Genomic DNA, 26,877 nt, shown 5'->3' on the forward strand with positions numbered 1-26,877 from the left:
ATTTGAACTTGAGTCTGACTAAGTGTAGGTACCCTTCACATGTATACTACCCTGCAGTGCAGTCCCTTATGTCTATTAGTATTATCCTATTTAACACTCTAAATGAAAAATAGTTTGATCCTAACACTTCCCTGACCCCCAAACTTCAATGGCTTCCTGTACCTAGAGAATAAATGAAAATTCTTTAGTTTATAAACTTGAAGAATGGTTTCGTATGCTTCTCTGGTCTTAACTTTTACAGGTCCTTTTCATATGTCTTACCATACAGTTATGTGAAACTACCAAAGTCTCTCAAAAATACTCAATGTTTCCTTGGCTCCATATGTGTATTCATGCTTTGAAAACTCTTCCTACTGGTATAGCCACCAAATCCGACCATATTTTAAGTACTAGGTGAAATGTCACTTCCTCCTCAAACTTTTGTAACTCCAAGGCGAATTGATCCTCCCTCTTAATTCATAGAGTGCTTTATTTGTCCTCCTTCTTCCTCTTCTTCTCATCTTCCTTCTTTTTTTTTGCGGTATTAGAGATTGAAGTCTGCCAGGGCCACTGCAGTTACCTACATCCCCAGTCCTTTTTTGTTTTTTTATTTTAAGACAGGCTCTCACTATATCCCTAAATTTCCCAGGCTGGATTAGAACTTGTAATCCTCTTGCCTCAGCCTCCCAGAATGTTGGGATTACAGGTGTGTGCCAACATGCCCAGCTGTATTTGTACTTCTTATAACATGTATCACATGCTTTGTTGTTAGGATTTGAATTATGCATCTCTCCAAAATTCATACATTGAAACCTACCACCCAATATAATACTTAAAGTATTGAATAATAAATATCAGTGTGAAAGTTCTCCAAGACAGATTGTTAATTTAAAATAGCACATAACAAGAATATACAATCCTATTTCCATTTAAAAATAACATATGCATGCATGCATGGATACACATGTACAAAAACCAGAAGAATCACACCAAATGTTAATAGTGGTTATTTGTAAGAAGGGAAGTGTGTTCATGTTGTGAAGGTGAAGAAAAGGATGCAATACAGGACTTCTACAATTGTGTAATTTCCTATGTTTAGAGCATCTATATAATTTACATAGATTTACTTTCATCAGAAAAACATATAGGACAAAGGGCCTTAGAGCTTAGGTTCTTCTGAGAGGGATGCTCCAGACAGAGGCATCTATCTCATTTCCTCCAGATACCAAGTTAGAGGTAATCTATTGCCTGTTGTCTATTGGTGTAGCCCTGATGAAGTTCCATAGCCAAGAAAGATTAAGCCATCCAAGCAGGAACTCACCCTGAAGTAAATAAAGATGCATGCTCAGTCTCGATAGTCAACCTAAGATTAACACATCTAAAGCTTGTTCCATGGAGACTGATTCCAGTGCAGGTTGTGGTGGAAGCCATTAGCTTCTCTGGAACTGGGCAACCTGGCACAGTTTCATGCTTTGGGACCCAAAGCTGAGCACATGAAGATGAAGTAATATTGCTGCAGAGTTTGGAATCCTGGCTAAGGAACTACAGGAGTCCACATAAGAGAAAGACCAGCAAGATGCTATCTCAGTGATGGGCCAACATTCTGCAGTGAAGCCATGTGGCAGCAATTGTGAACTTGCCAGAGGTGCCCTTTGGTAGTGCACTTGAGCAATTCTACACTGAATAAGCACCTGGGATTCTTGGACAAGGAAGGGGATCAGATTGGGGGTGGGGGTGGCTTGAGGAGAGAAAAACTGGAGCTCCTGGTAATAAAAGCAAGCGTAGGCTCCAGCAACGAATGTGTACCTTGACTCTGTCAAATGATGCATGTGAACTGTACTTTAAAAAGTGGCCATCTATATGCTACCCCCTGAAAACCTATTGTGATCATTTTAGCTGATGTAGGCATTAAGAAAATATTAAGGAAAAACCAAAGGAGGTGACTAAGAGGTGGAAGGAATTTGGGGTCAAGGAAACACAACTACAAAGTGAGAGTTGGTGTTATTGTCGCCTCTACTCACGGGGCTGATATGCGTTCCAATGTGTGTACTGCACCAGCTCAGACTCCTGCCCCGCAGCCTTCCAAGTGTATTCTCCTGTATCATTCTGGTCTTGAAGAGCTATCCAAAAATAACTGTCCTTCATTTTCACCACACTGCTGATCAAATTGGTAATAAATGCCTGTTCAAACCTTGAAAAGAGAAAAAGGAAAGGGTTATGTTATATTTCAGGGCAATAAAACATATCATTAAAACACAATGAAGTACACAGAATGGCACCCGAGTATGCATTGCTTGTTAATTCTTTAGAACATGGAACAGAAAAATACACAAACAGCCTGAACATCATTAATACATACCAAGTGTCAGCACATTCCCAGAAATGCATGAGTGAAGAGAATTATACACTTCATTCTTGAAAAATGTGTCAAGGAACAGAGTCCAGCTCTGGTTTCAGAGTGTAGGTGGTAATGTTCACACAGCCAACAATACATTTCTTTTAGTATGATGTGGCTTGTTTTATAATTAGGCCACATACCACACACCAAGCCATAATGTGCATGGGTGGGAGTTGGCAGGAAGAAGGAGGAAGAATATTATGCTTTTCTGAATGAATATTTACCACTATGGAGTTCACATGCACCCTCTTATCACACTTACTTGGTAAGAAAGGAATTGGAGTAGGAATTTTATGTCTCCCAAAACTGTTCACAGGCACATGGAGTCCTTGGCGTACTCAAATGTGTTCAAATATGCATTTTCACTGAAGATAAATTTAAGTCCTAGGATCTAATCCAAGTCATACACCCACTAGCATTTCCCCCAAACGGCTTAATGAATCAGCATTCAATGACTGGTGGCAATGCTCCCTTTCTAACATGAATGCATCAAAAGTGGAATCTAGGAAACTTGTATTTATGCTCCCACATGCACACCTAATGAGAAAAGGGTGAGTATTAAAAACTTAACTAAAGTTGGACTTAAAGATAAGTTTGAAACTATTAGGATAAACCTATTTTCAAGACCTGTACAGTTAGAAGTAATTTTAGTGGTGATTTCTGGCCAGATATACTGAGTCAACAGGAAAAGTAAAGCTTGATGAAATTATCCAAAACACCATTTAGGCTTTTAAATTGCAATTTTGGATTTTAAAAAATTACTATGCATTTTTAACTTGCTAAGGGTACCAAAGACAATGGGATCATTTAAAAAATAGAAGAGTCTCAAAGGAAATACAGAGGCTAAAATAAAGAACAAAAAGTAAAATTTTAAGTGTCCTGAGACATCAATAGAACAGTTAATGATCGTAGGCATCCATGGCACTCATCTCTGCAGAATATGTGTATTTTACTGTGCTTTCATATTTTCAGCATATTCTCTTTTAACAATCTGAATAGCACACATTTGAAATGAGAAAAGTTTGTTTTTAAGCACATGGTAGGAACAGAACTTTATATAAATGTGCTTTGGGAGAAAGGTACATAATGTTAAATGCTGCCTAGATGCTGTTATAATTTCCCTTATATTTCATTAGTTCATGATTTCATAATATATCACCTGCTTTTCTGATCCCTGTTGAGGCAGAGTAGCATAATTATTGTTCCCACCTGGTGCCTAAAAAATTCCTGTTAGAAGCCAGCAAGGCATTGCCCCATGGGTGCTGTGGCCAGGACTTCTACTCACTATGGTGGTGTTGAGCACAGGGAAGGTTACTGGTTCTTTCATTACCTTTTACTATGAAATCTGTCAGATAATGCTAAAAAATGACCTTGCCTATGAACATGGCCTTGAATACTATTTTTCATGACAACGTGTGGCTTTTGTCCCTTATTGGTTATAGATTTATTTAGTCCATTTTGGTTTGCTATTCTATCTCTATCACTGTTTGAAATAACAGAAAACTGCTTTTTTGAATTGGCAAGCATATATATGTGTATATATATACGTATATATACACATATATATATACGTATATATACATATATATACACATATATATATATACACATATATATATGAGTATATATATGTATATATATATTCATTAAGTTTATTGGGACATTTTATGTATGCATTATGATGACATTCATCATTGGGAATTTGTACCTGTACATGACGTATCTTGGTTCTTATTTTTTCTCATTCCCCTTCCCTCCCTTCAACCTCTCCACCCCTCCCTATTTACAAAACTTTTGTTTCCAATTTTTCCTTCTTTTTTCATTTTTTTCTTTCCCTTCTTTCCTTTCCCCCATACCCCTACCTAGTTCCTCTTCCTTTTTGAACATTTTCTTTCTATTTCACAATATCTATTGTACATTTTGGTCCTCATTTACACTTTCAGTTTTTCACATCAGAGAAATAATTTTGTATTCACATGTATGTGTCTTATTTATTTCATTTAAGAGTATGGCCTCAAGGTGCATCCATTTAGCTATAAATGTCTCTAGCTTATGTTTCTTTATGGCTGAGTAGTATTCCATTTTATTTTTTAAAAATACACATCTTCTTTATCCAATCACCAGTTGATGGGCTTTTGCACTATTTCCAAGATTTACCTATTACAAACTATGCTGTTATAAACATGGGTGCACATATATCGCTGTGGTATGATGCTTTTAATTCTTTCAGGAAAACATCCAGAACGGGAATACCTCAGTCAAATGGGACATCTAATCCTAGATTTTGAGGAATCTTCACACTGATTTCCACAGTAGTTGCACCAGTCTACACTCCCACCAGCAGTGGAGCAGGGTTCCTTTTTCCCCACATCACCACCAACACTCGTCATTGGTTGATTTCTTGATAACAGCCACTCTTTCTGGAGTGAGGTGGAATCTCAGTGTTGTTTTCATTTGCACCTTTTGAATGACCAGTGATATTGAACATTTCTTCATATGTTTATTTGCTGTTTCTATTTCTTTGTCTGAGAAATGTCTGTTCATTTCAGATGCTCATTTTTTGGATTGGGTCTTTAAATTTGGGGTCTGATTCTTTAAAGTTTTTTATATATTCTAGATAGTAGTCCTTTGAGGTACAGCTGGTAAAAATTTTTCCCACATTGTGGGTTGTCTCTTCACTCTGTTGGTGGTTTTTCTTGTTGTGTAAGAGCTTTTTAATAAGATGATATCCCAGTTGTTGATTCTTTGTGCTAGTTTACATGTGACTGAGGTTTTGTTCATAAAGTCTTTTCCTATGCCAATGTCTTCAAGAGTTCTGCTTAACTTATCTTCTAGCAGGTTTAGTGTTTCTGTTTTAATATTTAGATCTTTGATCCATTTTGATTTTAGTTTAGTGTATGGGGAGAAATATGAGTCTTTTTAATCTTTGGCAAGTTGAAACCCAGTTTTTCTAACACCATTTATTAAAGAGGCTATCTTTCTTCCAGTGAGGGTGTTTGGCTCCTTTGTCAAAGATAAGGTGGTTGAGTGTGCCTGGAGTTGTTCCTGCATCTTCTAATCTGTTCCACTGATCCTCGGGTCTGTTTCTTTGCCAGTACCATGCTCTTTTACACTTGATCTTAGCCAAAAGGCTGAGAAGCGATAGTACCATGCTGGGTTTTTTAAAATTCTTAAATATGGTTTAATACTCTTCTCCATTGCTGTACATCACAACACCAAGATTTGGCTGCTTAGGATCTCTCTGCAGAGGCTATAGAGAATGCAAAGGCTATGGTTTTCACTCCCTCTTATTTATGTATTTGTATGTGTAAGTGTGGTACATATCAGTATATATTGATACACACATCAATATATAATGCAATATATATCACCGAAGAGAACACATTGATTAAAGAAATACAAAAATTTGGCATCATTTCCAAACTTAAACAGTAAAAATAAAAACTACAAAAAGAGCTGCATACCCTAAATGTATCATGTGTAACAATGAGCATATTCAAAAATGCAAATTTACATCTAATTTCTCTGGTCTTGTCATATCACATTAGACCCATTTATAATGGCAAAACCCTAAGGTACTGCTGTGAAGAGAGCATGTTTGCTTGCTTGTGGGTGTTCTGCAAACAAATAGCAGAGCCCAAAGCAAAAGCCTGTTCCGGTGAAACCTCTCACGTCGGTGAACACCAAAGAATCAACTCTTCTCACTGGGATTGAGACATCAGGTTACATATTGACAGACAGTAATTTGGACCTCAGAGTACAGTGCAAGAACCAGAAGCTTTACATTTAAGAAATATTCCCTTCATTCAAGTGAAACAGGATTAATGGAACTATAGGCAGGTCTGTAACATGGGAACAAGGAGCTGGTTCAGACCAGTAAAACTATGAGTGACTGAGTCAAGTCAGTGAAGAAGAGCAGTCAGGCACTAAAGTGTTAAAAGTATCCAGTTTGAAAACCAAATGCACCTCACTACCCTGTCAGCGTGGGGGTGATACCAACTGACTTTAAAAACCTTTGGTCCTTCAAAGTCCATTTGGTATATACCTTTTCCCATTGATACCACTGGGCACATCCCACACGCTTTGTTTACTGTCACCGCCTTGAGGACACCTTGATTTTGCACGTCAGCAAGCCCGAATTATGGCCCAGCTGCAAAGCATAAACTTCAGGTTTTCAGGTCAACTTTTGATCCAAGATGGTTTTAGTCCATGGTGCCAGAAGCTGTGTCCCATCCCTTCCCGCCCCTGTCCTTCCCACCCTCCTCCAATCATTTCTCACATGAGAGGTGCTTGTTAAGTCCCACATTTGAAACAGATGCCCCAACCCCACCAAGGGTTCATAATTACATGCACAGTCATACATGTCTGTTGTTCTTATGAAAATCTTGTAGTTCATTTAAAAAAATCAAAACATCCACATAATCTCATGCCACCCAACACCCTAGGGAAACATGACCACCTCCCTTTTATCAAAGATACACCCAAGCAAAATAAAACAATCTTTAAATTTTTTTGCTTCCACTTAAATTGCATGTTTTATTTCTCCCAATCTCAGCAATAGCACAGAAGCCCCACCATATCCATCCCAAACCAGTTTTTAGAAGGCTGAGATTATCAGGACCCTTGTCAAAGCAAGTGAGTGATACAAAGGCTCCCAAAGGCTGGGCACAAATGTTTCTGCCAAACAGATAGAAGTAAACAGTGCACTGGCCCAATGCTTCATGAGTCAGCTTGATGCAATCTGCATCCTTGAAACTGACAGTCTGGGGAGGAGTGTGAGGGAGTGCAGTTGAGATTGCTTCCTATTAGCTCACCCTTTCAACATTAAACAGAGACCTGGAGAGAAATGGTTCCCACATTTCACAACATATATTTCTTCTTATGCAGTCTAAACTGAGAATGCCATGTAAATGGGTCACTGAGAAATTAAGCAATTTAATTTTTCTCCAATAAAAATCAGAAACAAACCAGTATGATCTCACTTCTATTAACTTTTGAAGGTTTAGAGCAGTTAAAGTATTTTTGCTTCTATATATGAAGGTTAAAAAATCATTTTTTTCATAAAATACAAGAGCAACCAATTTCAGTAAAAACTGGGATTCTTTTTTAAATTAGTCCAAAGTGACTTTTAGGAACTTAGTTGTAGGCTGCTGTGCTGACACCATGACAAACCAAAGTATAGGGCTGGGTCTGGTTTTGTTTCGGTTTTCTTTTCAGTATCCAATGCTCACAGATTAAGTTCTGGAAATGTTCCAATTGTAAGGAAGGGATCTGTTTGGATTCCACCACGGGTGTGTTCCTTGGGTTGGATGCTAGAGGGTGAGGTACGTTTTTCAGGACCCATGTTGACTACCTTGTAGTCATCAAGGTCAAAAAATTCATCATCTCCTCCTTGGTATCCCATTCCCTGGAAATCTACTTGGTACCACAAGATACCTCCAATTCCACCAAATCCTTTCACAAATTGGTATCCTTCTTGTGACTTATCTGTGACAATTTCAAATGTAGCTCCAAATTTTTATAGTTGTTTGCAAACCATTCTAAAGGGGCATGCTTTCAATCAGCTCATGTTCCTGTCCTGTCTCTTTGTCTGTGAAATGAGATTTATCCTTCTCTTGTTCTGGAGTTAGAGAATTTTCTCCTCCTCTGTGCCTTGGCAATGAAGAACATATTTCATTATATCCAGATTTTCATAGACTGTTAGAATCTCTACAGCTCCCATTTCCAAAGCTTTTAGTGTATCTTCAACTCCAAAACAGTACTTGCCCATGTCCTGGGTAATTTCATCAAAGTATTGTACTATTAATTTCTTCTCTTGAATGAATTTCACATTGGAGAGGACCTCAGTAGATAACTCAATAGCTTGATTGAATCCATTTTCACCACCATAGGATATATCAACTAACTTTAAAACTTTCGATTGCAACCTCTGATAAAACATATCAGATTGACTTAGTTCAGTTTTAAAGTCTGCTGATCCAGCTGAAACAAGACCAGCCACATTCACTTTGTCCCCAGAAATAAACAGATGTACAGCAGTTTCTGCTACTTTCCGAACATAGTTATGTCACTTTTCCATTCTTAAACTGGCAAAATGTAAGGCTGACTGACCTCCTCTACCATGTTTCTTTGGAAGATCCACAGTGAATTTGTGCAGGACTTCTCTTGTATTTCCTTGAAGTGTGCCAAAAAGTGCACCACTACCATCTATTACAATGAAGCCAAACTTGCTGTCATCTGAAAGTAGTTCTGTAAGAGCCCACAGGCTGCCTCCAAACTCTCAATGAGCTTCTTGATCTTCGAGATCTCCACAGTCCTGTCAGCAGCACTGGGCTCATCTGCCATCTTCCTGGGGGGGAGCGGCTGCTCCTCCCTGGTGGCAGCTCTGAGGTGGTAGCTGCTCTGACTTAGGACACCGTCTCCCTCTCTCCAGGCAGCTGCATGTGTTGCCCCCATGCTGTTTTTATCATAGTAGCTTTGTAGTATAGTTTCAAGTTGGGAATTGTGATACCCCCTACCTTGTCTTTGTTGCCTAGAATTGCTTTTGCTATTCTAGATCTTTTCTTGTTCCAAAATAATTTTTGGATTGTTTTCTTTAGTTCTATGAAATATGCTGTTGGAATTTCAATTGGGATTGCAATGAATCTATATAGTAGTTTTGTAAGTATGGCCATTTTCACTATATTGGTTCTTCCTACCCAGGAACAAGGGATCTTTCCATTTTCTGATATCCTCTTTGATTTCTTTTTTCAGAATGCTGTAGTTTTCAAAGTAGAGGTCTTTGACTTCCTTCATTAGATTGATTCTTAGGTATTTCTTTTTTTTTTTTGGATGCTATTGTGAAAAGTGTTGTTTCCTTAATTCCTCTCTCAGTGAGTCTGTTATTCATGTACAGGAAGGCTACTGATTTTTGAGTACTGACCTTGTATTCAGCTACTCTATTGAATTTGGTTATTAAGTCTAGAAGTCTTGGTGGAGTTTTTGGGTCTTCTATATAGAGTATCATGTCATCCACAAATAATGACAATTTAACTTCTTCATTTCCTATCTTTATTCCTTTTATTTCTTTCTCTTGTGTAATTGCTGTTGCTATATTTTCCAGAACTATATTGAACAGGAGTGGTGATAGAATGGCAAGTATATTTTTATGTAGCACATATAATATTCATACATTAAATCCTAAAACTTTTAAATAAAAATAATTCTCTAGTTTCCAGTTCTAGTTTAGAAGATGGTGCTGTTTGTAAGGAAAATCAACAAAAGTCGCTTTCTACTAAACCACACAATCTAAAATAATTAAGTTAGAATAAAGTGTACAATCTTCTGAGTATCTATTCCTAGCTGGTAAAGAAACAAATAAATATCTTATATTCTTTACCACTCACTTCTGGTTTCAAAGACTGAAATAGTTATGAAAATGCTGGCTTAGAGTAATAGAGAAGATGACCTTTCAAATGTGTTTCTGGCCGTGTATTTTAGAATTATTCCTAGGAGAACATTCCAGAATTTTATATTATCTTGTCTTTTGTCTGATTTTACAGGGGTTGTTTAATTCAAATGTTGTTATGACTCAAGAACCAAAAATAACCACATGTACATGTTTTGCATTATTCTAAGTATTAGGATAGTATTTATCTTTAAGGAATTCAGTGTAGCAGGTGTTTCTATTTGTTATTTTAAAAAACAGACAAATGATGTAATATTTTGCATATATGTACCTACTTACAAAGTCAAACTCCATAGGAGAATAATTCTTGGGATCAGAAAAAAATTAACTTTTCCAATTAACTCCTTAAAAAAGTTTAAAATTCAAGATTGTATTTTCAGTGTGACTATGAAAAATATATCTTGAACTTTCATCAGTTTGCAAAAAATTTGTTCATGACAGTAAACATTAAATTTTAATGTAAAAAATACTATTTTAAGATAGTAACATATTTTTGGTATGTGTTGCTTTTTTTTCATTTCTGAGTAAACGCTTTGTATTTCAAAAAGTACTTTAGAAGGAGGGATTTTGAACTTGATCTTTAAGTGAACATTTTATTTCTTTGTCAGTTTAACCAGTGACATATATAGCTGAAAAAAAGATGTTTCTTGTGTATAACCAGCACAGCAGTTAGCAGATAACAGTACTCTGATTATTGTGTTTGTATTATCTAAAATAATTTAAAAAGTAATGGACTGGAACTAGCTTCACTAGCTAGCTAGTTCAACTAAAGACACAAATAAATGGAAAGAGATCCCATATTCATGCCTTGGAGGGCTTAATATTGCTAAGATGTCCAAACTACCTAAAGTGATCCATGTATTCTGTTCAATCCTTACCAAAATAATAATGATTTTTTTGTAGAAATATAAAAATTAATCCTAAAATTCAAGGGACTCAGAATAGCCAAAACAACTGTGAAAAAGAACAAAGTTTGCACCTCATATTTCTTTCTTTCTTTTTTTTTTTGAGACAGGGTCTCGCTGTGGAGTTCAGGCTAGCCTTGAATTCACTAAGTAGCCCAGGCTTGGCCTCAAACTCAAGGTGATCCTCCTGCCTCAGCCTCTCGAGTGATGGGATTATAGGCATAAGTCACAACACCCAGCTTCACATTTCTTGATTTCACAACTTACTACACTCTACAGTAATAAAAAATTATGTGGTACTGGTATAAAGACCAACATATAGATCTACGAAATAAAATAGAAATAAACTCTTGTGTATCAAATTATTCCCAACAAGGGTGCCAAATCATTCAGTGAGGGAAGGCCAGTCTTTTCAACAAATAATATTGGGAAAATGATATCAACTTGCAAAAGAATGGACTCTTACCTTGTTCTGTGTAAAAAAAATAAACTCAAAGTAGACCAAAGACATAAATATGAAGACTAAAACTGTTAAACTCTAAGAAGAAAACACAGAAAAAGCTTCATGTTATTAGATTTGGCAACAATATCTTGGATATGACATCAAAAGCACAGGCAGTGACATAAATGGATAAATTGGACATCATCAAAATCAAAAGTTTTGTCTATCAAAGGACACTACCAACAGTATAAAAATTAACCCATAAAATGGGAGAAATATTTGAAAATCATGTATTTCATAGACATCAAAATATAGAATATATAAAGAACTCCTATATTTCAATAACAGAAACATGAACACTCCAATTAAAACATGGGCAAAAGACTTGAATGAGCATTTCTCTGAAATGATATAAAGAAGATATAAAGAAGCATGTGCAAATATTTCAACATTGTCAATCATCAAGGGAAATGCAAATCAAAGCCACAATGAGATGCCATGTCACTGTGTTACGGTTTGGATATGTAGTGCTCCCCAGAGACTCATGCATTGGAGGTCTGGCTCTCAATGCAGCAATGCTCAGAAGTGGAGCTTTAGGGAAGTGATTGGATCATGAGGACTCTGACATTATCAATGGATTAATCCTTTGATGGATTAATAATTTAATTATTGGGAGGTGGCGAAACTGTATGAGATGGAGCCCATTTGGAAGAAGTGGATCCTTTGGGGTATACCCGGGAAACTTTATCTTGTCCCTAGCCCTTTCTTCTTTCTGCTTTTCTTTCTGTTTCCTGGTTGCCATGAGGTGAGCCCTTCCCTCCTCCATGTTTTATGACACCACAGGCCTAAACCACCACCTGGACATAGACTAAAGCCTTTGAAACAATGAGCCAAAGTAAACTTTTCCTATTTTAAGTTGTTTTTCTGATTTTTATTTTTCACAGCGATGGAAAGCTCTCTAACACACAAACCTTGTAGGATGGCTATTATAAAAACAAAATAAACTGGAAAATAATGAATCTCTATATTCTGACCAATATAGAGATGTTGGAACTCTTATATATTACTAGTGAGAATTCAGAATGGTGCAGCCGAATGGAAAAGAGTGTGCTAGTTCCTCAAAAAGTTAAAAAATGGAATTATCAATATGATCCAGCAATTTCACTTCTGAGTAATGCTCAAAAAACTAAAATCAGGGACTTGAATTTGTACATTATTCATAGTTGAAGTGGCATTATTCACAATAGTCAAAAGTTGTAAGCAAATCAAATGCCTATTGTTAGATAAATGGATAAGCAAAATCTGTGAATGCATGCAATAGGATCTTAATCAGCCTTCAAAGGAAAGAAATTCTGACAGGTTGCAACATGGATAACCCTTGAGACATTATGCTAAGTGAAATAACCCAGACACAAAAAGACAAATATTGTATGATTTCACTTATAGGAGGAGGTCCCTAGAGTACTTAAACTCATAGACAGAAAATAGAATGTGGTCATCAGGGGCTGAGGAGAGGGGGGAATTGGGAGTTTTATTTAATGAGTGCAGGGTTCCAGTTTGGGAAGATGAAAAAATTCTGGAAATGGATAATAGTGAGTGCACAGCAGTGTGGATGCAGGTAAAGCCATTGAACTGTATACTTAAAAATGGTTTAAATGGTAAACTTTATTTTATGTATATTTTACCACAGTTTTTAAAAGTTAAGTGCAAAAGTATTTGGGGGATTATGAAAGTTGTAAGAAATTGGCAGAGCTATAAAAATATTTGAAAACAACACATTTAAACCTACAAAAAGTGAAATATTGCAGAATTTCTCTTCTTGAGCAAAAAGTCACAAAGTCAAATAACACTTTAATTATTTTGTACCAAACATTCTATGGCTTATTGATTCAAGATTTAGATATACGTGCATTTAGACAATTATCCATGCTAATTTTGAAACTCAAGATTTGCATTCCTACTTTGTCTGAAAGCAAAGTGTCAGGCTATTAAAAAGTTTTGTAACAACAGACTAGCAAATAAAAATCTGTTATTCAGCAGGGAGTGCCCGTTTTTCTTCCCCTCTCTATCTCACAAAGTGTTAAAAGTCCTAGACCAGGAGTGGTTGCCCAAAAACAAAAGAAAGAAGTAATTTGTAGCAGGTGGTTCTAATTGTGCCCATCAAATCTGTCACTCGATTGTGCAGAAGAGTGGAAAATCAATTAGCAACTACAAGCCTGGGTGCTGAAGAGTGACAGGAGTGTCTTAGCTTAAACAGGAAATCAGAAATGGAAGAAAATGATTCCTGAGGCTGCTAGGGGATGCTCCTGAGTCTGAAGAGATGTTCCATCCACTGCCCAGCATTCTCAGACAAAAGATGTGGCAGGAAAACATGAGAAGATGTTTTGTTATTCAAAAAGCAGTTTCTTCCTGACGGGGTCTGAATGAATGAAAATCAAGAGCATGGGATACTTGCTTTCCTTGATTTCAGAGGCTGGTGGAGTCATGGCTCTAGAGGAAATCATGTTTCTGGGACATTGTAGCTGATGCTAACTGACTTGGAGAGATGCCACCTTGCTGCTCCTGTGTAGTCAAGCCAGCTTGGTTAGTGACTGGGTAGATGCCAGCATAAGCCAAGCTAGACAGGCCTAAGTGGTTGAAATTGAGATAAAAAGTAAATTTCCCTATGCCACTGTGTTGCTTCAGAGCTGGAACACACATTGTGTGTTGGCTACTGAATGTAGTTAAAGAAAAAATGTAGTATTCTCAGCATACTCTTTTTCCCAATTTTGGGGAAATGAAACATTCCCCCCGCCCCCAGATGCTTTCTATCATTTGTATGAGGTCCCAAGGCCCTGGTAGAATATGAAGCATTTGAACTCTAACAGATTTCTACCTTGCCTTAGGTCACTTTGGCACTATGCAAATCTATAATGTTACTTTGAGTTTATCTCTTTTTTGTGTGTTACGCTACCTTCTTCACTTGTTTTATATGTTTATGTGCTACTTCTTTAGCTTCTGGGCTGAAAGAAGCACTGGATAACTACACCATGTCTTTTATTTCTTTTGGACATATAAGACATGAGAGTGTTTAGTCTGGTGCCACTCACAAACCAGATATTCAATATACAATTTTCTAAAAAATTCTTGATTATTAAATTTTTGCATGGTCAGACAATGTATGAGAAGTAATTAACACTATGTCAGGTATGAGGCAGGCATTCAATGAATACCTAAAAAAAGAATGAGACAAGAAATAGATGAAACAATTAGACTTATTTTCTTCCATGTAAAATATAATTAAATTATAATTAACAAAGGGGCCTCGTTTCATTGGTTAGACTCCTGCAATGTCTAATGTTGATTCACTGACTGGGGGTGTTTAATCCAAGGTACTTGTGGGAACTTTAAAGTGGCCTCATAAGTTGAGGGCATTTAGGCTTCCTTCTGCCTAGTAGCCATACCTGGGAGGTAGAAAGGCAGAACTGAAAGCAATGTTGAGACACTTTGATGTTACACCCTAATGGACACCATTTAGTCTGCCAAAAACTGCCTCCCCATTCCTCTGTGGGTGGATGCATCCCTCCCTGTGTCCATATAAGCACACACATTCCTGTGCATTATTTGGAGGAATGAATGGGAAAGGAGGCAGGAAAGTAAGAGGACGAGAGAGGAGAAAGGAAATACTGATGACTTTGAATGTTGACTTCCACGTGGGAAAAGCATAGAGAGCATGCAGGAATCCTTCTACAAATCAGATGTACACGTGCACGGTCTCTAGTTAAAACCATAGCACCAGTTGTCCCATTTTCTGGGATTCAGGCTGGTCTTGAACTCATGCTCATGCAATTCTCCTGCCTCATTCTCCCAAGTAGCTGGGGCTGAAGAGGTAGGTCACCACACCTGAATGTTCAGTGGATATTTTTAAAGGCGATGACCTACACACAAAAGCTGCAGGTGTAGTTGCCCTACTGAAGGATTCTAACCTGCTTCTGTCTTAGGGATGGAAGAATCTCTCCCCTACCATCACTGTCCTTAGCACTGATAGTGACATGAGGTCATCTTTGTTGTGCCTATATCTTCTATGACACATCTGTAGCACAAAATTGTATGGAGTGTAAAAATGGGCACAGTCTGTCTCAATCTAAATTTAAACCAAAGAGAACTAAGAAGCAATGGTGAGACATTTGAATATGTTCCACATTTTAGTTATACTTCCTTTTCTGGTGCAAAGAGTCCCTCATACAACTCATATGCATTACATTTTAAAAAACGCTTGTTAAATAACGTATTTCTTTTTCATTACCAGTAGTTAGAACATAAAACCTAAATATAATGGAATATATTAGCAAAGCTAGATAATTGATAAATTTTTAAGGAAAGTAAAAATCACCAGAAATTTTACTATTTGCCATTCAAAAATTAGTTTAGGAATAACATCAGAAGATTGAAATTCATCTCAATACTTCAAAGAATTCATTAGTCTATAATATAACACATTCCAGATTTTGATAAAGTTCTTATTATTGCTAGATTTTATCACTCCAAAAGCTCCCATGACAAAGCACAGTCAGGTTTCTCTTAGGAAATTTTTGTTTACCTGTTTGTGATGGTGATAAGTGCAGGGGGACAGTAATAACCACTGGAAGCATGGTCAAAGCTTCGAAGGACTGGGTCAATTTTGTAACAGAATTCACTATGTCTCTCCCATCCCTTAAAAAAGAAAAAGGGAAATTAAGGACATAATCTTATTCAGTTAAATACCAAGAAATCTTTTCTGCACATTCTCATTTACCACTTATATAACTTTCTTCTCTCATTCACTCAAAACTCCTTGTGTTTTAGTTTTAGTGTCTTTATATTTATTCTATCTGGGGATGCCATTCTAACTGGCTGTGGCCACATCTGCATTCATTCAATTAATTACATTAAAATCCTAAAATTTTTAATTTACTTTAAAATGTAAAAAAAAAAAAAAATAGGGCGCAGTGGCACTGTGCCTGCCTGGCAAGCACAAGGTCATGATTTCGATCCCAGCTACCAGAAAAAAAAAAGTAAAATATTAAACAAAAGTGAAGATGAAAGGGGAAAATACCACAAACAAAACAAAAACCCAAACGAAACAAAAACCAAAAATAAATAAAAGGGGACTCAGTCAGGAGACCTCTCCCTCTGTTTCTCTGTCTCTATCTGTCTCTTTCTCCCCCCCCCTTATAGAATTTCATAAAAATGATTCCTATATTAGGGTAGAAATTAAGAGTATTGGCTATAGATTCAGAATGCATGAGTTTGAGTCTAGGCTCTACCATTGTGTGAGTTTATTCATATTGAATGTATTTAAGAAATTTATTTAATGTCTCCCTGTCTAGTTTTCTCATCTGTAAAAGGAGATAACAGCAATATTTTGAGGCTATTGTGAGAGTCAAAAGGAGACAATACAGGCAGAAATCTTAGAGTCTGGCCAGGGAATTGGTATAAACAAAGAAGATAAATGGATCTAGATATTATTATAGATTTTTTCAACTTTATTTCATATTGATTATTTTATGTTACTTCACTGAGATTCATTGAGATTAGGGACTTAAATAGAGTTACCAACCACTTGATTAGGTGGGCCTGGAACCCAATTCTGATGCAATTCAGGATAGCTTTGGTTGGATCGTAATCCGAACATGGCCAAAAACCCATTCACACATATATATATATTTATTTATTTTTATTTTTTTGGTACCAGGGATCGAACTCGGGACCTTCCACTTGCAAGGCAAGCAGTGGAACCATTGAGCTAAATCCTTGGCCCTCACACATATATAGTAATTATCCCTAAATTAACTGGCTGGCCTTTTAGGGAGGAAGAAAGCAAGTTTTAGCACTAAGACAAAAATGAAAAATGTGTAGCTCTGAGGCTTACCCCTGAGAACAAGGTGGGAGTTGCTGTATTCTTTAAAATTGTACAGTGCAGGAGACATGCTTTCACTATATTTCAGCTGAGTGATTTTAGTTATTTGCTCATCCACTATATTAAGTCTTATTATGTATATCTATTATTACCTATTAACCAGTTTTTATATACTCTACATTTTGTGCCAACCCAATAATTGCCAGCTTGTGATCAGGCACAAAATGCATTCTAGAATATTTCTTGAAAAAGACCTTAATCCTGTGAAAAAAGACCATGTACCAATACACACAAGAAATGTAAACATTATGTACTGCAAATATGTATGTAGATAAAAAAAGGAAGAAGATCAAAAGATGACTAAAGGGGTGGGAGTTAAAGGAAAGGGATAAAAAATGAATTAAGATGTGTTATGTACATGTATCAACTCCCACAAAGAATGTAAATATTATGCACTGCAAACATGAACTAATAGAAAAAGACCTTAACCTAGAAATGGGCGATTTCAGTTCAAAATAGCTCATGAAATAAGGTGTGGCTTACAAAGCTCCTTCAGCCAGCCATTCAACCTATGCTAAGAACTAACTCCTCTTCATTTCTACTCCTGAGCCTATCTGTATAACTCACATTGCCAGACAGACTCCCACAAGCATCACTCTGGATGGCAGCAGGTAGTTAGACTGCTTTTGTGTTTAGAAGGACAAGTGACACTCTGACCTTTCTGACAAAATATTTCTTATTCACTAGTAATTTTTGTGTTGTGAGTTGTTTACCAAAAGAAGACAAAATAAAACAAAACCCGAGATCTGAACAGCCTTAAGAAAAGGGAGGGCAAGAAATATGTGGCATAGTAGTAACTGGAAAAACAAAGACTGCACTGCAAAGACCTTTTCCACATAATGAAAGGGTGGGGTAAGAACTGATTGTATTTGTTAATGCATTGCATGATAGGTGTTACTTCATTTTCAGGTGAAAGGATAACAACAATAATATTGAAGTAATGGCTCATATTGTGCAATTGCCCCAAAATGACTTTTATGACTTTGAAATAATCAAGACTGATTTTATAATTTTGTAAGGAGAGACTGTTTGGAGAGCTGCATTTAAAAAATGGCTCAAAATAAAGGAAACTTTGCAATATCAGAAGATAAAGCAAATAAAATTAATGGAAAAATGTTCAATAAAACCAGAGAACTGGTTCTGAACTCAGAATCTTTAAATATTGGTAATGCTGGCCAGAAAAGGGAAGCAGTGAACAAAAGTTCAAGGACAGCATCAGTTCTCTTTCTGCTATGTAAGAAGTTAATTGCTCTTTCAACAAAAATAAAACATGTAGAGTTGCCTTGAAGCCACAGTAAGGTAGAGAGGGGGTCAATGATCAATTGTAATTCAGGAATTGTAATTCTTAGAATGCTTGGTGACATGTCAGCTATGGCACATGTATAGTCCAGCTGAAATACGAAGGGCAGCTCATACATTTCCACACTGATTAATGAATGAAACATAGTTTCTGCAGCAATGGATCATTGTTTAGTTGGAACATAAATAGTTGGATTACAAGAGATAGTAATTAAAGAAGAGTTGCTTAAAATTGTGTCTAGGATATTTTTGAGAATAATACAGTATAAAAATTGAGAGAGTGGTGCCATACCGCTGCCCCAAGTGCCAAGGAGCACAGCTGTGCCCAGAGCCAAGGAGGTGAGCCATGCGGGTGCCAGCAGCACACCCCACCCTGTCAAAATGAGAAGACATGTAAACAAGTCTCAAAACCAGACTTCCAGATCACCTACAGCAACCCCAAAGGGAAATGAGATGGAACACTCTCATACTCAACCACCTGGACTCCCTGAACTGGCAACAAAAGAGAATCCAAAAAAATGAAATCAGAAATAATTTATCAGATAACAACAGAGATTGTGTCCACAGTGCAAGACATGATTAATAAATCTAGAAAGGACACAGATTAAAAAAATAGGGGAGCTGAGGAACATGATGGAATCCCAACATAGGAAACAAATGGAATCCATAAAACAGATGCAGACAGATTTCCAGGAGATTAAAAACTCCACTGAAAGTTTACACAGCAGAATGAACCAATATGAGAACAGAATTTCAGACATAGAAGATAAGATTGCAATTAGTGACCAGGAAAAGAAAAATTTCTTTAAAATAGTAAGGGAAGATGAGAAATCAATCCAGCAGCTATTAGATGATGCAAAGAAGAATCACATAAGAATGATTAGAGTCAATGAAGAAACAGGAGAGAGTGCAGATGACATAAAAAAAACTGTTCACAGAAGTGATGGCAGAAAACTTCCCAAGCAGGGAAAAAGAACTTGACATACAGATAAGGGATGCATATAGGACTCCAACTAGCCTTGATCAAAATATCTACACATAGGCATATAATAGGATTCCAGAAACCCAACAGAAGAACAAAATCCTACAAGCAGTTAGAAAAAAGAAATAAATCACATACAAAGGAAAGCCCATCAGAATCACAGCATCTCTCTCATTGCAAACCCTCAAGGCAAGAAGAGCATGGAGTGATATATTTTAAGCCCTAAAGAAAACAGCTTCCAACCCAGATTGATGTACCCTGCAAAACTGTCTTTCAAAATTGATGGAAAAATAAAATACTTTCATGACAAAGAGCACCTTAGGAACTTCATGAATACCAAATGAGCACTCCAAAAAATTTTGGGCAATATCCTAGGAAAAGAAAATGAGGATCACAACCCCAGGAACCCCAGCAGAATGAATCTGTCTGGCACAGCAAGAAATTAAAAGCTAAAGGGGCAAATCCACCAAAAAGAAAAAGTCATGACAATGATAAGTCAATTTGTATTAGTTATAATCATCAATTTTTGGGGTTTTTTGTTTATAATCATCAATGTTAATGGTCTCAATTCACCAATAAAAAGAAATAGACTGGCAGAATGGGCCAAGAAGCAAGATCCAACAATATGCTGCATACAAGAAACACACTTATTTCAAAAAGAAACTCATAGACTGAAAGTTAAAGGGTGGAAAACAATACTCCATGTGACAGGAACCCCCAAAAAAGCAGAAGTAGGTATCCCCTTTGCAGATCAAGTGGATTTCAAACCAACATGGATTAAGAGAGACGAAGAAGGACCCTACATCCTTATAAAGGGAACAATCCAACAGGAAGAAATGACAATCATAAATATATATGCACCAAACACTAGTGGTCCCAACTATATAAAACGAATACTAACAGACATGAAAAATTAAATAAGCACTAATACAATAGTAGCAGGGGACCTCACTGTCACAAATAGATAGATCAACTAGACAAAAAAAAAGAAACAACGAAATACTAGAACTCAATTAAACTCTGGAACAAATGAACTTAACAGATGTGTGCAGAGTGTTCCACCTCACAAAACCAGAATAACTGCACTTGGGTCATTCTCCAAAATAGACCACATACTTGCTCATACAACACATTTAAGTAAGTGCAAAGGAATTGAAGTTATCCCCTGTATATTATCAGACCATACTGCAATGAAATTGGACATCAATAGCAAAAGAAACCACAAGAATTTCATAAACACATGTAAACTGATCAACACACTTCTGAATAATCAATGGGTCACAGAGAAAATTAAAGAAGAAATCAGACAGTTCCTTCAATTAAATGACAATGACAATATAACATATCGGAATCTATGGGACTCAATGAAAGCAGTCTTACGAGGGAAATTCATAGCAGTGAATACTCACATTAGGAAAACAGAGAGAGCCCAATTAAACAACCTGAATCTCTAGCTTCTAGAAAAAGAAGATCAAGACAAACCCAAAGCTCATACAAGGGAGGAAATTATAAAGATCAGGGCAGAAATCAATGCAATGGAGACTAAGAGAATGATACAAAAAAAATCAATGAAGCAAAGAGTTGGTTCTTCTAAAGAATCAACAAAATTGATAAACCTTTAGCCAACCTTGTCAGAAAAAGGAAAGAAAAGGCCCAAATCCATGCAATTAGGAATGAAAAGGGTGAAATTACAACAGACCCAGCAGAAATCCAGAAGATCATCAATACCTACTTCCAGAACGTATAAGCCAATAAGATGGACAACACAGAAGAAATGGACAGATTCTAGGAAACGTATGAAATACCAAAGTCGAATGAAGAAGACCTAAAAACTCTAAACAACCTAGTATCAATCAATGAAATTGAAAATGTAATTAAAAACTTACCAATTAAGAAAAGCCTGGGTCCTGATGGCTTCACTGCTGAATTTTACAAGACATTTAGAGAGGAACTACTGCCACTACTGTTTAAACTCTTCAATGAAATTGAAAGGGAAGCAATACTCCCAAATTCATTCCTGGAAGCAAGCATCACCTTGATCCCCAAAGCACAGAAAGACCTAACCAAAAAAGAGAACTATAGGTCAATCTCAGTAATGAACATGGATACAAAAATCCTTGATAAGATACTGGCAAACAGAATGCAGAAGATCATCAAGAAGATCATACACCCTGACCAACTAGGATTCACCCCAGGGATGCAGGGATGGTTCAAAGTATGCAAATTGATCAATGTAATACACTATATCAATAGAGCCAAGGACAAAAACCATATGATCATCTCAATAGATGTTGAAAAATCATTTAACAAAATCCAACATGCATTTATGATAAAAATCTTACAAAAATTGGAATAGACAGTCTCTGTCTCAATTTGATAAAAACCATCTATGAAAAACCAATAGCCAATATCATACTAAATGGTCAAAAACTGAAATCCTTTACACTAAAATCAGGAACAAGACAAGGATGTCCACTATCACCACTCCTGTTCAATATAGTCTTGGAAACCTTAGCCACAGCAATTAGACAAAAGAAAGAAATAAAAGGAACAAAGATAGGAAATGAAGAAGTCAAATTGCCATTATTTGCAGATGACATGATACTCTATATAGAAGACCCCAAGAACTCCACCAAAAGTCTTCTGGACTTAATAACCCAATTCAGTAATGTCGCTGGATACAAGGTCAACACACAAAAATCAATAGCTTTCCTCTATATGAAAAACAGACTCACTGAGGGATAAATAGGGGAAATAATTCCTTTTACAATAGCATCCAAAACACTGAAATACCTAGGAATCAACCTAATGAAAGAAATCAAAGACTTCTTCTCTGAAAACTATAGCACTCTGAAAAGAGAGCACTCTGAAAAGAGAGATTGAAGATGATATCAGAAAGTGGAAAGACATCCTCTGCTCTTGGGTAGGAAGAACCAACATAGTAAAAATGGCCATACTTCCAAATCTGCTATATAGATTCAATGTAATCCCACTTGAAATCCCAGCAGCATACTTCATGGACCTTGAGAAAACAATCCAAAAAGTCATTTGGAACAAGAAGAGACCTAGAATAGCAAAAGCAATTCTAGGCAAAAGAGACGTGGCAGGGGGTATCACCACCCCCAATTTGAAACTATACTGCAAAGAACTGTCATTAAAAACAGCATGGTACTGGCAAAGAAACAGATCTGAGGACCAGAGGAACAGATTAGAAGATATAGAAACAACTCCAGACACACTCAGCGACCTCGTCTTTGACAATGAGCCAAACACCCTCACTGCAGGAAAGATAGCCTCTTCAATAAATGATGTTGGAAAAAGTGGGTTTCAACTTGCCAAAGATTAAAACTAGACCTGTATCTCTCACCATGCACTAAACTAAAATCGAAATGCATCAAATATCTAAATATTAAAACAGAAACGCTGAACCGGCTGGAACAGAGGGTAGGTAGAACTCTTGAAGACATTGGTGTAGGAAAGATTTTATGAACAAAACCCCAGTTGGCTGTGAACTAGCACAGACAATCATAAGTGTGATCTCTTCTTACTAAAAAGCTTCTGCACAGCAAGAGAAACCACCAACAGTGTGAAGAGACAACTCACAATCTGGGAACAAGATTTCATCTGCTGTTCCTCAGACAAAGGTCTACCATCTAGAATCTATAAAGAACTTTAAAAAATCAGACCTCCCAAATTTAAAAACCCAATCTGAAAATGGGCATCTGAAATGAACAGGCATTTCTCAGACAAAGAAGTAGAAATAGCAAATAAACATATGAAAAAATGTTCAACATCACTGGTCATTCAAGAGATGAAAATGAAAACAATGCTGAGACTACACCTCACCCCAGAAAGCATGGCTGCTATCATGAAATCAACCAATAACAAATGCTTGCGGGGCTGTGTGAAAGAGGAACCCTTCTCCACTGCTGGTGGGAGTGTAGACTGGTGCAAGCACTGTGGAAATCAGTATGGAGATACCTCAAAGAACTAGGACTAGAAGTCCCATTTTACCCAGCTATTCCTCTGCTGGATATCTTCCCCAAAGAATTAAAAGAATCATACCACAGTGATATATGTGCCCACATGTTCATAGCAGCCCAATTTGAAATAGCTAAAACTTGGAAGCAGCCCAAATGCCCGTCAACCAGAGACTGGATAAAGAAAATGCGTTTTTAAAAAAAATAAAATGGAGTACTACTTAGCCATAAAAAATGAGAATTTAGAGACATTTATAGCTAAATGGATGCACATTGAGGCGATACTCTTAAGTGAAATAAATAGGGCAGACATGTGTAAATACCAAATAGTTTCTGTGGTGTGTGAAACTGAAAGTGTAAATAAGGACTAAAGGGTATAATAGATAATGTCAAATAGGAAGAAAAGGGGCAAAGGGGAAGGGGAAGTAGGAGGGGTAGGGGAAAGGAAAGAAGGGAATGGAATTAATATGAAAAAATGAAAAAATGGAAATAAAGTCTTTATAAATAGGGAGGGATGGAGGGGTTGAGGGTGGGCAGGGGAATGGGGAAAAAATAAGAATCAAGAGAGTTTATGTAAAGGTGGAAATTTCCAGTGATTAATATCATTATATTGTATACCTACTATGTACCAATAAAATTTATTTTTTAAAAAATTGAGAGGGGCAGAAAAGTGAGCATATGTGCTGAAAATGCAGACAGGTAGATTTTATACAACTTTATGACAGCATATTAAATGTATTCAAAAAATTTTAAAACAATAATTTCTACCTTTTGGATTTTGATCTAAGTATTTTAGTACATCTAAAATGCTTTGTTATTTATACTAAATGTAAAATATTTCTGTTGTGGCAAAGAGGAACAGCTCAGCGCTATTGTCAAGTGTCACAGGTCTGAGGCACAGCCAAGTGCTATAATAGCTCAGTGTCACTGCTACTGCAATTTGGAGAATCAAAAATCCAAAGGTCACTTGAAGAGGTGGAGAAAACCTTTTATTACACGAGCTCAGAGGAGTTCCTACTCCAAAGCCTGAGTACTTCACCAAAAATGGGAGCCTCCTTATACAGGGATCTACAGGGTAGACCAGCAGGCTCAAAGAAACAGAGGGGTGGAGTTAACAAAACATTACTGAAGGGGGCGGAGCTAACAGAACACTCCTGAGAGGTCACTAGTTTAGAGAGTTACAAAACATTTTGGTATATTGGGCAGGGGCCCTGCCCAGGAGCACAAACTGTTACATTGGTGGAACAAAACATTTTGTGGAAAAAACATGGAGGCAAGGCAAGGGCCTGTCTTATTGTATAGTATTGCTCTATCATTTCTACTATTTCTTTTCTAAATAATAAACATACTGCAAATATGCAATTTTGTCCAGTATTATTTGTAAGTCTAAGCAGGGTGAAGAGGAAGGCAAGATGCTTGAGGCAGAAGTTCACTCTCTGACTCCAAGGAATATGGTCACTTTCTCTTTGACATTCCTCTTGAGAACTAAGAAAATCTCATGTGAACAGGGACATCATGGGACAGTCGCTGTTTATACGGATGGATAACTGGATTGTTTACATTTTTTAATAAAAAAAAGTGGCCTTGGCTCACAGCCCAGCAAGACAATGATCCTTGTCTGGGCTGTGAATCCTTCAGGTGCCTCTAGATGATAATTATTTGGTTTCTAAAATGCAGCTCACTCTCAGAAAGCAAAAAGAAGGAGGGAAGAGAGCAAAGACTCAGGAGGGAAATTTGCTATCCACTGAGGCTGGGTATATTATTCTAGTTCAGTACTCTCTGTACCTAAATTGCAGTGTTACAACACTTACCTCTTGACATCCTGATTCTGTGTCAGAAGGGATGTGGCCTGCTTTTTTACATGTGTAAAAAAGTGTTTCTTCACAATTTTTAACTTTCCAGTGTCCCTCCTAAGGGGAAAAGTGTTACAAGATGAGTTAATATGTTTCATGCTCATGTTGATGGGCAATACCAATAATTATGAGTCAAAATGTGATGAATAGCAAGTGTTTCCAGTGGGATAATGTTTCAGGATCTTGCCTGGTGTGGAAAGGGCTAGCACTCTTTCCACAGATGAGGTTAAGGATGGGCTGCTGGCTCTGCAGCACATGACAACTCCAGTATCTGCAGTCCTGAACTGAGTGGACAAGATGGAGGAAAGAAACCCTTACTTCTTGTTTGATGCTATATTCTAGGCCTACTGTTGGGTGATTTTCAAACAATCTCAGAGTTTCCATGAGAAAGCAATTGTTATTCTAATTTTAAAGATTAAGTTTAATACTCTGTTCCCTATAGTCAATAAAAAAATTGGAGCTAGGATTGATAACATGGTCAGCCTGGCTTTGCAGTAAATTGTTCTCAATTTTTCCTTTAAAAAGATAGATGAGAGCAATGATCCTCAGTTGTTAGAGTGTATCAGAATCATGGGGAGGAATTCCTAAACACCAGTGACCGGGCTCATGATCAAAATGTTTCACTCAATGGCTTTGGAGGGACCTAAAAATTTGCATTTGTAACAAGGCTTCAGAGAACTTTAGTGCTGCAGATCTGGAGCCACATTTTGAGAACCACTTGAATGATGTTGTCCCTCTGAGTGAGAACGCTACTTTCTCCAGCTGTAAGTACTAAATCAAAGGCTTTGCTGCTTTCACGCATAGATCTCAGGCTGGAGAAATACCTGGATGATATCTGGCTGAGATTCATGTTCAAACCCCAATGTCCTTCTTCATCACTAAGTTTTCAGAGCACCACTCACCTTCTCTTTATATCACAGTCAGATATCTTCATGTCTTCTCCTAGGTCTAGAGAAGGCTACATTCAGATTCTACACTAATAATGATGCAATGATTGCTAACAGATTAAAATTTTATTTTCCCAAACACTTTTTAAAATTTTAACACAAATCAGAACCTTGGACTAACACCACACAATTCAAGTTTCAGGTGGTATTTCAGGTATCCAGGATTTTATGGGAATTGGAGCCCATCCATGACCTTCAGAAACACATGTCAGGGGCCAATACTTTCACCTGTAAGAACAGCGCTATGTCTTTCCTCCACGGAGTCACCCAGCAAACCATCTAGTTATGGGATAGGGTCAAGCATACCATAGTTGCTTAATAGCTGTTGGATGCATGGATGAATGAAATTTCCTAGGGTTCCCCATTCAAAATTAGGTGTTAACCATGTTATGTAACTTGTTAATTATAATAATAATATTTATATTGAGTTGATGGAAACTTGATGGAAGTAAATGTTAACTTTTATACATCTGCTATTTAAGGAGCTACTAAGCTGCCAAAAGGAGGCTGCAAAATATCATACTTAGGGCAGCATTGTTCTGACTCACACAATAATGTTAATATCTATCTTCATTCTCTTAAAACTAATCCCCATCCAAATGTTGGCTTCTTTTCAGTAAATACAGTAAGTGAAACATGTCATTCAATAGGAGATGAAGATCATTTTAACTTACATCAAAATCAATCAATCAATAAAACCTAAGGTA

The 26,877-nt window shown here is 36.9% G+C and overlaps 1 protein-coding gene and 1 pseudogene across 2 annotated transcripts in view; both read right to left on the reverse strand.

Moving 5' to 3' along the window:
• The window catches only part of Pla2r1 (phospholipase A2 receptor 1), a 148,530-nt gene that overhangs the window by 66,444 nt on the left and 55,209 nt on the right, over positions 1-26,877 (reverse strand). For both annotated transcript variants that reach the window (XM_087199244.1, XM_087199245.1), the window contains 3 exons: positions 25,182-25,280; positions 15,751-15,863; positions 2,001-2,170 (listed from right to left, as the gene is read on the reverse strand). In XM_087199244.1, the coding sequence (XP_087055370.1) occupies positions 2,001-2,170; positions 15,751-15,863; positions 25,182-25,280 (382 nt within the window). The remainder of the gene's footprint in view (positions 1-2,000; positions 2,171-15,750; positions 15,864-25,181; positions 25,281-26,877) is intronic.
• On the reverse strand, positions 3,992-8,833 carry LOC106010124 (eukaryotic peptide chain release factor subunit 1 pseudogene; annotated as a pseudogene).

The sequence above is a fragment of the Heterocephalus glaber genome, unplaced genomic scaffold (genome assembly GCF_053883595.1).
Source record: "Heterocephalus glaber isolate CG9 unplaced genomic scaffold, H.glaber_assembly_v1.0 deba00000347, whole genome shotgun sequence".
NCBI lineage: Eukaryota > Metazoa > Chordata > Mammalia > Rodentia > Bathyergidae > Heterocephalus > Heterocephalus glaber.